The 11,709-nt window shown below is 36.8% G+C and overlaps 1 protein-coding gene across 1 annotated transcript in view; it reads right to left on the reverse strand.

The window, feature by feature from the left end:
- Positions 1-11,709, reverse strand: part of LOC140141227 (telomerase protein component 1-like) — a 48,432-nt gene that overhangs the window by 23,024 nt on the left and 13,699 nt on the right. Inside the window, exons 3-7 of the mRNA XM_072163024.1 lie at positions 11,119-11,184; positions 4,997-5,258; positions 3,400-3,602; positions 2,435-2,619; positions 974-1,208 (exon numbers count right to left, since the gene is read on the reverse strand). Coding sequence (XP_072019125.1) covers positions 974-1,208; positions 2,435-2,619; positions 3,400-3,602; positions 4,997-5,240 — 867 coding nt within the window. The 5' untranslated portion in view covers positions 5,241-5,258; positions 11,119-11,184. The remainder of the gene's footprint in view (positions 1-973; positions 1,209-2,434; positions 2,620-3,399; positions 3,603-4,996; positions 5,259-11,118; positions 11,185-11,709) is intronic.

Consider the following 11,709-nt stretch of genomic DNA (forward strand, 5'->3'; position numbering starts at 1 on the left):
ATTTAGTTCACATCTCTACAGGACTAGCATTTAGTGGTGTGATCCCGGGGGTGTGATATCTTTGTTGACAAATAATTCTTTATTCCAGGGGCTTTGTTTCAAAACAAAACATGAGAGCACACATAATACACAACAAAGACTATATGCCATTTTTCACCCTGATGTGGAGTGACGTCAGCAGTACGCATTTCATTGGGCGCAGCCTCAAATGGCTAGCATTCAATCAAAGCGCTGGTGTACACACACACTTAATGATGCTGCATTGAGATGCGCTAGCGAAACAGCTGCTTTAACATGGTGACATTACGCAGGGACACTTAATACAAATGACCATATGTGATGCGATCAAGCAAAATCAGTCGGAACTCGGCAATAATAATTCTATAGGATAGTAAAAAGCATTTACAAAGCTGGATTTTGCAGAAAACCCCGTTGAAATTGAACAACCAGTTCTAAAGATATGAGTAATTAAAGAGTTTCCAAAACAAGAGGAAACAAAGGGAAACATTTCCTTTCTTTGGCTATATCTCAAAATTAATATTTCCGAGTTCCGACTGATTTGGCTTGATCACATCACATATGGGTACGTTCCTACGGAAAGACCCCCTTTTTTAGATTTCGCAGCCCCGAAAAAAACCTAAATTTAACAAAATTAGAGCTCCGAAAGACCCTTGCTTTGATAATTTCAGCTATTAAAGACCCCTGAATTGCTCATTCCTCACATTTCTGTTTTTTCAGGCAATTTTCAACCAGAAAGCCAAGAAAGGCCCTTGATTTTGACTATTCACAGCTCCAAAAGGCCCCGCTTTTCCTTGTTTGCAGGCTTTGCAGCTCCAAAAGACCCCTTTTTACCGGTACGCCATCAGCTCCAAAGACCCACCCCCTCAAAATTCTGGGGGAACATACCCATCAAAAATTTATGATGTGCCTCCTGTTATTGCCACATCAGGGTGAAAATGGTATACAAACCTACCTTCATTTGCACTTTAGCAATCTCAGCTTTGTCAACAAATCCTTTTTCAGCAGCTTCCTTCGGGACGTCATCCAAGTATCCTTCAGCTCTACGGATAAAGAAAGCAGCATTTGGATTCTCGGCTCGGAATGCTCCATGAAGAATCTCCATGTGGGTGATGGACACATTAGGAACCCATTGGTATCTGTCTGCTACGTCTGGTGGGACATCATCTTGCTTTGGGACCCATCCATATCTGTTGATGAAAACAGACAAATGGGAGGTCATCACTACAGGGGCGGATTTAGAGGGGGGCGCACTCAGCATGTGCCCCCTCTAATTTTTGCAGAGCGACGCCTGACTTTGTGTATTTTTGCAGAGCGCCTGACTTTGTGTGGGCGCCGAGCTGTCGCGGCGGTGTCTCTGCACCCCTCTAATGAAAATTCCTGGATCCGCCCCTGCACTAATAACTAGTAATAGTGGTGTACTGACCCAAATCACCTGGACAAAATGGGCCAAATTTGTGATGTTAATCTTCCATTTGGCCCGGGTGTTCTTTTTTTTCAACAATTATGATCATTTTGGCACTAAAATTGAAAATTTTGCACGCTTCGCACACATATCTACATCCCTGTAGGATCATTTTGCTTCTGGGGTCAACTGGATGATTTTACAATTTTCCCCACCTTTGAAATTTTTTCTGGTACAAGACATGAAGACAGCGCCTTTCCCTAGCACCTATATATCAGAACCAAAGTTAGACTTAAAAAGTCATGGTTACTTGCTAGCAGGACAGGTCATTTTTAGGAGTAGCCTGTCCGATGAACTTGTTGGTTTTTTACTGAATTTTACCCACTGCATTAGTGCCGTCGTCGACATGCCTTATGTCGACATAATGTCGACGTCAGCACGTATCCCGACATGTCGACATCAAAAAAAAAATTCAAAAAAAAAAAAAATGTTTTTTTTTTTTTTTAATTTTCAAAAATATTTTGGCCAGAAAAGTAAGTTATAGGCCCAAAATTACTTGTTATTCAAGGTTGAAACCAGAGAAATACTGCTACTAAAAAAAAAAATGCCAATTTTTTTTACAAAGTTGGATAAATTTGTTTATTTTGATTACCTTTGCTTCTATTGAACAGTCAGGGACACATTGAATTAGTATGCATTGCTAGCTGTTCAATAGAAGCAAAAGTACAAATGTATCCAACTTTGTAAAAAACAATTAGCATTTTTTTTTTTTTTTTGAGTAGCAGTATTTTTCTGGTTTCCAACCTTGAATAACAAGTAATTTTGGGCATATAACTTGCTTTTCTGGCCAAAAATATTTTTGAAAATTAAAAAAAAAAAATTGTTTTTTTTTTGTTTGTTTTTTTAGAATTTTTTTATGTCGACACACTGTCGACGTTGGTATACGAATTATATCGACATGTCGACATTAAAAAACGGTCCCGACGACGGCACTACACTGCATACACCAACCTTTCCGCCAGCATATTCATGAAGAAACCTTCCCCATCAGCATCCTCATGACACCTATCCAACTCTTCCAGGCAGGTACACAGCACAGTCCTTGTGGTGGAATCTTTAGGAACACCCCATCGAAGATCACATTCTATCAGATGGAGATGCCGTGATTCACACCACTCTCGAAGCTCTGGAAACACCTGTTTTGAACAGAGATGAGGGGCAATACAGCTTAAGTCACTTTTTTGATGATCTCAAAAGCAACAGCTGTACATAGATCATCATTGCAAAAATAGAATCAATAAAGAAAACTGGTAGTCTTTGAAATGTCTAAATCTAAAAATAACAACCTGTTTTGAACTGAAAAAACAAAACAATTTTTTTTTAAATCTTTACCACGAGCAGCTGGCACATATAAATGTTTAAAAAAACAGTGCATCTGGACAGATTTGACCTTTGTAATATTGGGATGATGCTCTAACTTGCCTGAAACAAAACATAATTATATAAGCTAAGACCAAATTGTAGCACGATTGATTGAATAAAACAAGCATTTTCTCCTTTTTTTTAACTCCACATCTTTATAACTTATAACAAAATGTAGCAAAATCAATCATCTCAACCACTTAAAAATCGAAACGTTGGTAGCCTAATTAAGTTCATCAGTGCATACCATAATTAAAATTTCTTCTTGACAAATCCAAAGAAATATTGGGTAAAATGATGTTTAACATAAACCTTAATTACATTTTGTGCTACAATATGCAAGCATATTTATGACCAGCTCCTAAAACCCAAAGAGCGCCCCCAGCGTCAAGTTCAAAAAGGAAGCAGATGAGGATTGGAAGAATTGGTCAGTCAATTTTTAGAAAGTGCGACGATGTAGCATGAAACATCATTGTAGGTATGTTTACCATCGTTTTACACAATATTAACTTGGATTTGTTTACAAGAAATTTTGCGAAAGATTTGCAGCTTACCTTTTTAACCAGCACCTCTCTCTCATTCTGATAGTCATTGAATGTTGAGGAAACAAACAGACGTACAACCTTCCATCCAGATGTTGTTTGCGATTCACTCACATCTTGAAGTCTTGTAGAATGAGTAAGACACTGGGTATCAATAGTCTCCCAGCACTGATGAGTAGTCACCTCGGGGTCATCGCTAGGCTCAGGCCAGGTTTCTGAAAAGATGTCAACCTAATTGTCAGAAAAGTCTATCGGGCTATTCCATTTAAAATCCACACTACCCCTGTCAAATATTTAGGTAAAGTCTTCCACAGAAGGAGTATGAGTTTTGAATAAAATAGACAGTTGGATAACTTCCATTTGAAATACTCACTCCAGTTGTGGAAGATATAGGTAAAACAATAATACAGGGGGAGTATGGGTTTCAAAATGATTAACCCTGACCAATTATATTTGAAAAACATACTCCCCCTGTGGATGATATTACCAAAATCTTCCACAGGGGTAGTGTGTATTTCAACTGGAATAACCCATTACAGGTGAAATTTACATGGGTAGTACCGACAACAAGAGCATCAGTATTGGACTTGGTGGGCCCTCAGCTCAGAGACACAAAGGCCAAACGTATAAAGCCCATTTGAATTATTGGAGAAATTTAAGTCTTTGTTTCCTTCATGTTAATTTTTTTAAGTAAGTCCCTAGCAGTCCTGTACATGAGGATAGCTGTCCTTTCTTTCATGTTACTTCACCAGTAATGTAGCTAATGATTTGTGTATAAATGTGTAAAACAGAAACACTGGTAAAACATGACACTGTTTAAAAGATTACGCAATCCTGCATTTTCAGCCATTTTGGTCTATTGATGGCCCTCAATTTAATGAAAATTTGACAGCGTTTTTCCAACATTTCTTTAAAAAGTGCAAATTTTTAATTGTTTTTTTGCAAAATTTGCAAACTCGTTTTCCAAAAATTGGTATAATTTTGAGTCTGTTTTTCATTAAATTTGGTGAACATCCCCACCAAAGCCCAAGTTGAGAACCTCCCTGGGTTCTGTATCAACACTATTTAGAGAGAAAAGGTTTGAAGCCACACTTGTTGTATTTTGTTGCAAGCAATGAACCTAGGTAATGACCATGGTGTTTGTCAGCATTCCGCATAAACACCTCATTATGACCCGACCCAGATAATGGAGTGATAAAAACTAGGTCTCTGCACATGTGCAGTCACAGGCAGAAAAAAAAAACCTTGCGCTATATTTAGATTGATTACCAAGTACCAGGAAATAGTGGTTTTTGGGTGTTTTTTTTTATCAGCAGTCATTATTATTGTTAGACACATTTTCATGGGTCTGCTAATGGGTAAATTACCATTTATGTCATTTAAATCATGTTTTGAATAATAGACACAGCACTTGTTGTATTTATTTATTTTTTTATTGTTTTTACAATTTTTAAAAACATTATTTTACCCACTTTTTCAACATTTTTCGAGATTTGTCTTATTAGTTTGGAATTGGACAGCTGCCTCACTTGTTAAATAGGGTTAGGGTCTAGTATATGGTTTGGGTTAACTGCTTACATGAAAGCAAGTCCTACCAGTAACAACTCACCAGCGATCATATTTTGATTTACTCCGCTTTGTCTAACAGATTCAGCTGTCTCATTAGTTTGGATACCAGTTTCACTTGTTTCAAGTTGTGTATCCTGTACACCTTGTTCAGCATTGGATAAACTCCCGCATGAACTTCCCTGCGTCACATTCGGTTCTGCGGTTTGTTCAGCAACTTGTTCCCTGTCCTTCTCTCCCGTTTTCTTGTTTTTGACCTTGCGAGATTTAGATACCTTGGAACCCATTTAGCTTCCTTTTACTTCCTGTAATAAACCAGAGATCCTTCTAATAAAGTGATAAAGGTCATTATTTGCATCAATAGGAAAAGTATTAAGGTTTTATGGTTTCCTCCTTACCTAAGTTTTGTTTTCCTTTCTTGTAGTTAGTTAACTTTCTAACCACGTTATTTAACTTTGATAGGTAGAAAGGGTTAATGTACTTTATACAGGATCCATAGCAGAGCCCTATCAACAGTGTTCGAAATTTTGGTTGTCCGTTCGCCCGGGACAACCAAAGATCTACAGCCAAAACTCACTTTTTTAGCATGTTCGTTTGCTCAAACCTGACACAACTGATGATTTGTTAAATATAAGGGTCACTCCATATCAAATCAAGGAGGCGCCCACCTGACCCCCTCAGATTTGCTTTATATTTTAGTCATATGTTGTACCTGTAAAAATATTAAAACCTGCAAATTTGAGGTCTGTAGCTCTTATGGATTTTCTGTGGCAGCCATTTAAAGTTGGAGTAGGGGTGTCTAAATTTGGACCCAAAAGTTGCCCTTTAAATAAATTTCATCTTTGGGCGTTTGTGTCTTCTTTATAAAAAGAAAGAGAGGTCTGAAACTTTGCATAAACACTAACTGCATGCCCAATATGTCAAAAATAAAAAAAAAAATAAAAAATTCTGTAATTCTTGGCGTTGTGTCACGGGCTCATTAAATATGCAAGAAAAAATGTAATGTTTTGTAAACTGGCAAGTTTAGCCCCCTAAATTCACATTTTTGTCAGATTAATTATTTTTGTTGTCACCGATGCTATATATAGGATAAATACAATGCATACCCAAAAATTGGGGTCACAACTCATTTACATTTCGAACAGCGCCCTCACGAAGATGGAATTTATTGCACATTCAACATTTTCAGGGGGCCCAAAGTCGATGTGGTCCACCTTCAAAGTTTATAAAACATCACTTTTATATAACTACAAGTCTTAAATTACAACTTTGCTAAGTCCCAGTAATTGTATAGGTTGACTTCATATAAAATGACAAGCCCAAAGTTAACCATTTTCTTATGATTGCATGTAGTGCAAAAAGGGTGCAAATAGCTGCAAATGTGCCGAATTCGGAAGGTTGAAAGTCAAATTGACCCCAATATTGAAAATAAAATGGAAATAAAAGTAAATAGGGCCAATAACTATACATCTATTCATTTATTTTTAATATTGTGGCCATTTTGACTTTTAAACCTTCCGATTCGCACATTTGCAGTAGGGCCTACATGCAATCATAAGAAAACGGTCAACTTTAGGCTTGTCGTTTTATATGAAGTCAATCTATAAAATTAATGGGATTGAGCAAAGTTGCAATTTAAGACTAGTAGTCATATAAAAGTGATGTTTTATAAATTTTGAAGGTTGACCACATCGACTTTGGGCCCCATGAAAATGTTGAATTTGAAATAAATTTCATCTTCGTGAGGGCGCTGTTCGAAATGTAAATAAGTTGTGACCCCAATTTTTTGGGTATGCATTGTATTTATCCTATATATAGCATCGGTGACAACAAAAAATAATTAATCTGACAAAAAATGTGAATTTAGGGGGCTAAACTTGCCAGTTTACAAAACATCTTCGTGAGGGCGCTGCACTCCAACTTTAAATGGCTACCATAGAAAATCTGTATATATTGAAACGAAATGGAAATACAAGTAAATAGGGCCAATAACTACTCATCTAATCATTTATTTTTAATATTGTGGCCAATTTGACTTTCAAGCCTTCAATTCTGCACATTTGCACTACATGCAATCATAAGAAAATGGTCAACTTTGGGCTTGTCATTTTATATGAAGTCAACCTATACAATTACTGGGACTTAGCAAAGTTGTAATTTAAGACTAGTAGTTATATAAAAGTGATGTTTTATAAATTTTGAAGGTGGACCACATCGACTTTGGGCCCCCTGAAAATGTTGAATTTGCAATAAATTTCATCTTCGTGAGGGCGCTGTTCTAAATGTAAATGAGTTGTGACCCCAATTTTTTGGGTATGCATTGTATTTATCCTATATATAGCATCGGTGACAACAAAAATAATTAATCTGACAAAAATGTGAATTTAGGGGGCTAAACTTGCCAGTTTACAAAACATTACATTTTTTCTTGCATATTTAATGACCCCGTGACACAACACGCAATTACAGAATTTTTTAATTTTTAATTTTTTGACAAATTGGGCATGCAGTTAGTGTGTATGCAAAGTTTCAGACCTCTCTTTCTTTTTTATAAAGAAGGCACAGACTCCCAAAGATGAAATTTATTTAAGGGGTAACTTTTGGGTCCAAATTTAGACCTCCCTACTCCAACTTTAAATGCCTGCCACAGAAAATCCGTAAGAGCTACAGACCTCAAATTTGCAGGTTTTTAATATTTTTACAGGTACAACATATGACTAAAATATAAAGCAAATCTGAGGGGGTCAGGTGGGGCGCCTCCTTGATTTGATATGGAGTGACCCATAAGTATCATAAATATAACTGTTCATAAATTGACTACGATTTTGGAGAGTATCCCTGGACTGGACCTAGAGCTTAATGCTAGGATCAATCATGGTTGACTTCAAAAAATATTGTAAGCCTATGTGTTTTGAATAAATTTGTACTCATGTCATGTTGTTTCAGATTGTGGCAGGCTGGCAGCTATGGACAACCAAAAACTTTGGTGGACAACCAGAAATTACAACCTGGTTGTCAGTGGGACTACAACCCCTTTTATTTTCTGAATTTGGACACTGCCTATCAAGCAGGTTGGTTAGGAAGGCTATGACTGCCCCACTTTTTGAGAAATTTGTTATGTTCTTCTTTATAGCTTTATTTCAATTTGGCGCATATATGATATTTGTCTTTTGGTCGCCCAACATTTTGATGGCTGCCCAACATTTTTCAACCTTGCTATGGCCTTGGTCCAAAGTTCATTTTGTGAGGGCACCCAATTTTGCAATCCAATTAAAGCATCAGAGCACCATGCAAACAGGGGCGTAGCAAGAGCATCAGGGGGCCATGGACAAGGAGCAGTACGGGCCCTTTTAACCAGGGCGGGATTTAGCCTACCTTATTTGGGCCCTGGGCCAGGCCAAAATTTTGAGACCCCGAACTCACATGCCGAGGAAGTTATGTGCACTCAAGTCAGTGGCCAAGTTTTGGTTTAACTAATGGGAGACTAAGGGGGACTAACATATTTTGTTCAATTCAATTTCAGACCGTTTTGGCCCCAGATCAACATAAATTTTGGTATCTGAATGCGCGCGAAACACGCAAAATTTTACAATTTTGCCCTATTTTGACCAAAAAAACATGCTGTTGTTAAAAGAATGATGCATAGGGCAATTATGGGGCCCCAAACATGAGGCCCGAACTCACGTGCTGAGGAAGGTATGTGCACTCAAGTCAGTGGCCAAGTTTTGGTTTAACTAATGGGGGGCTAAGAGGGACTAAACATATTTTGTTCAATTCAATTTTAGACTGTAACTTGCCCTGGACCCGGGCCCATCTAGCACAATGGTATAAAAATCCGGCCCTGCTCTCCATTATCAATCCTTTTCGCTTTTGTGCTCGGGGCCCCTAAACCCTCGGGGCCCATGGACTTCGTCCACCCTGTCCCCCCGCTTGCTACGCGCCTGCATGCAAAGGTAAATTACCAGTACATGCTCAAGATTGTGTCCAAGATGATACATACATACATGGGGGCACCCAATTAAATTTGATTGCTGTTTTAATAACATTGTGTCAACTAGGCCGGGGGGTACTCAGGTTTGGTTTGGGTAGGGATATGTCACTGACAATTTGAAAGTGGACCCATCATATTCATATTCCAATTTTTTGGGAAAATTTTGAAAATGAACCATGGTTATACCAAAATTAGCCTACTAGAAAAAGGGGTTATTGATATCCCAGCAAACACAAAACACATTTTAGACATTGTTTGCAAAAGGCTAGAAAAGTTTGTGAGAAAACGCAAAATGTTAAATGTATTAAGGGATGGGGTATGAACGTTTGGACAGTATTTATTGTGGGACATGAGAGCACATCAGTCATATTGAATTGCATTCTGAATACGAAGAATGTCCTTCTGATATCAAATCATTTAGATTTTTGAAATTAGCAATGTAATACACATTTTATGGCAAATGATTAAAATTGATATTTTTGATATTTAACAGTACTCAAGTAAACTTTATAAATCTGATGATTTATACTTAAAGTGTATGTAGGTGGGATGAAAAGCCGACGATCAATTGAAAATTTTGACCTTTCGTATTGAAGATATGGATTTTTCCCAAAACACCAAAAAAATTAGGTCTTTGGGGAAAAAATCCATATCTTCAATATGAAAGGTCAAAATTTTCAATTGATCATCGACTTTTCCTCCCAGCTACATACACTTTAAGAATATATAAAATTTACTTGAGGACTGTTATATATAAAAAATGTGAAAAATAGGCCTATAAAATTATAATCATCTGTCATAAAATTTGTATTATATCGTGAATTTCAAAAATGAAAATTATTTGATATCAGAAAGACATTCTTCGATATTTAGAATGCAATTGATATGTCTGATGTGCTCTCATGTCCCACAAAAATACTGTCAAAACGGTCAAAACGCTCATTCCAGATCCCTTAAGCGTATTATAAAACGTTTTTTGGCAACATATGTTTGCAAAAAATATATTACAAATAACATTTTGACAATTTTTTCAAAATGTTGTTTTTGTGTGTTTTCATACAAAATTACAAATAACATTTTGACAACTTTTTGAAAATGTTGTTTTTGTGTGTTTTCATACAAAACATTTTAAAACGTTTTCATAACAGTTCTATAACCAGACACATAAATAATGTTTTTGCCAAGACCATAACCCAATATAACCTGTTTAAAATGTTTTAAAACCATTTTTTGTTTGCTGGGATACCAAATGGCTGAAAATGAGTTTGCAACACATCCCATAGGCATTTGTACTAATTACACCCCCTCCCCACTCCGGCAGCAGGCACTGAGTGGCCCTCTAATGTCACTCCACTTGATCCTATCATCCTCCAAAAGACCCCTGATTTAATATGGTAAATGACAGGTGCAAGTTTATACAGGGCTGTCAACTCTCACGCATTGGCCGTGAGTCTCACGCGATTGGGTCACTTTCTCACGGTCTCACGCCAAGATAGTATAATCTCACGCCTAGTAGTAAATCTCACATAAAAAGCTGGAAAATGAGTAAAATCTCACGCATCGTCATGAATAATTTGTTGTTTCTACCCCCCCACCCCGCTTTTCAAATTCTCAAGCGCCGTGGCTCAAATAATCATTGTTCAAAATGAACATTTGAGTCGGCAAATCCCGGTACGCATCTGTCTCACGACAAGCAATTCCAAAAAAGTTGACAGCCCTGGTTTATACAAAATTTGCATTTTGAAATATCTATATGAAAATGACAACCGAAGTTAATTAAATTAAGCTAAGCAAAATGTCACAAAAAATGGACCATTGTAACATCCTAATTTGACACCGATACATGTACATGTACTATCAATTGCCCACACACAAGCTTGCTAATTGTGCAAAACAACTGACTTAATATGAATGTCAGATGCATTACAAATTGTACATGTAAGCTTTAGGTACTCTATAACATGTAAGGTCTATAATAACTTGTCCATGCATCGCACATGTCAAAGGCTATACTAGTATCAAGCCTTATACTAGTATATCATGGCTGCTATATCTCTTTCTAAGCTTTTCTAGAACAATATTCTTGACCATTATGATAACATGTCATTTGGTTTAATAGTTCTTTTTCAACTTTCCTGGTGTTACAATAAATAGTATACCTGTGCCATACATACCTATCACCAATGAAGAGACAGAGCCATGCAAGCATGCAACATAATTATACAGACTTCCTGAATAACCTGTGGCATACAATGGAAGAAATGACCCATAAAATATAGGTTACCATGGGAATCCTAAGGGTCAACAGTGTGTCAATATTTGCTCTTTGATAGTGGTATGTATTATGATAAATATAAAACAAATTACAGTGGTTTGTATTTTTTTAATAGATTAATTAATTTGTGAAAAAAAAAAATTAATAAAAAAAAAAATTACAAGAAGAAAGAAACACAATTGAAATAAATAATATAAAAACCCAACAACATGCAAATCATCTATACTTAAGGGTGGTCCTAACCCTGAAACTTTTGAGCCTCATAACTTCTGAATTGTTGGTTTTAAAAATAAAAGTATATTTAGAATGCAAATGATTTGATGAATCCATCTGTGAGGCCAAATTTGGGCAAAAATGCTCAGCATAGGGCCTGCACTTTGGCTCGTTTTTTGCAGGTTTACATGGTCCAATAATCACAAGATGACTGACATGTGGTAACAAAGGAAGCAGTCACTGCAATTTGATTATGTCCCATATTTTTTGCCGATCC

This window comes from Amphiura filiformis, chromosome 19 (genome assembly GCF_039555335.1).
Source record: "Amphiura filiformis chromosome 19, Afil_fr2py, whole genome shotgun sequence".
Classification (NCBI taxonomy): domain Eukaryota; kingdom Metazoa; phylum Echinodermata; class Ophiuroidea; order Amphilepidida; family Amphiuridae; genus Amphiura; species Amphiura filiformis.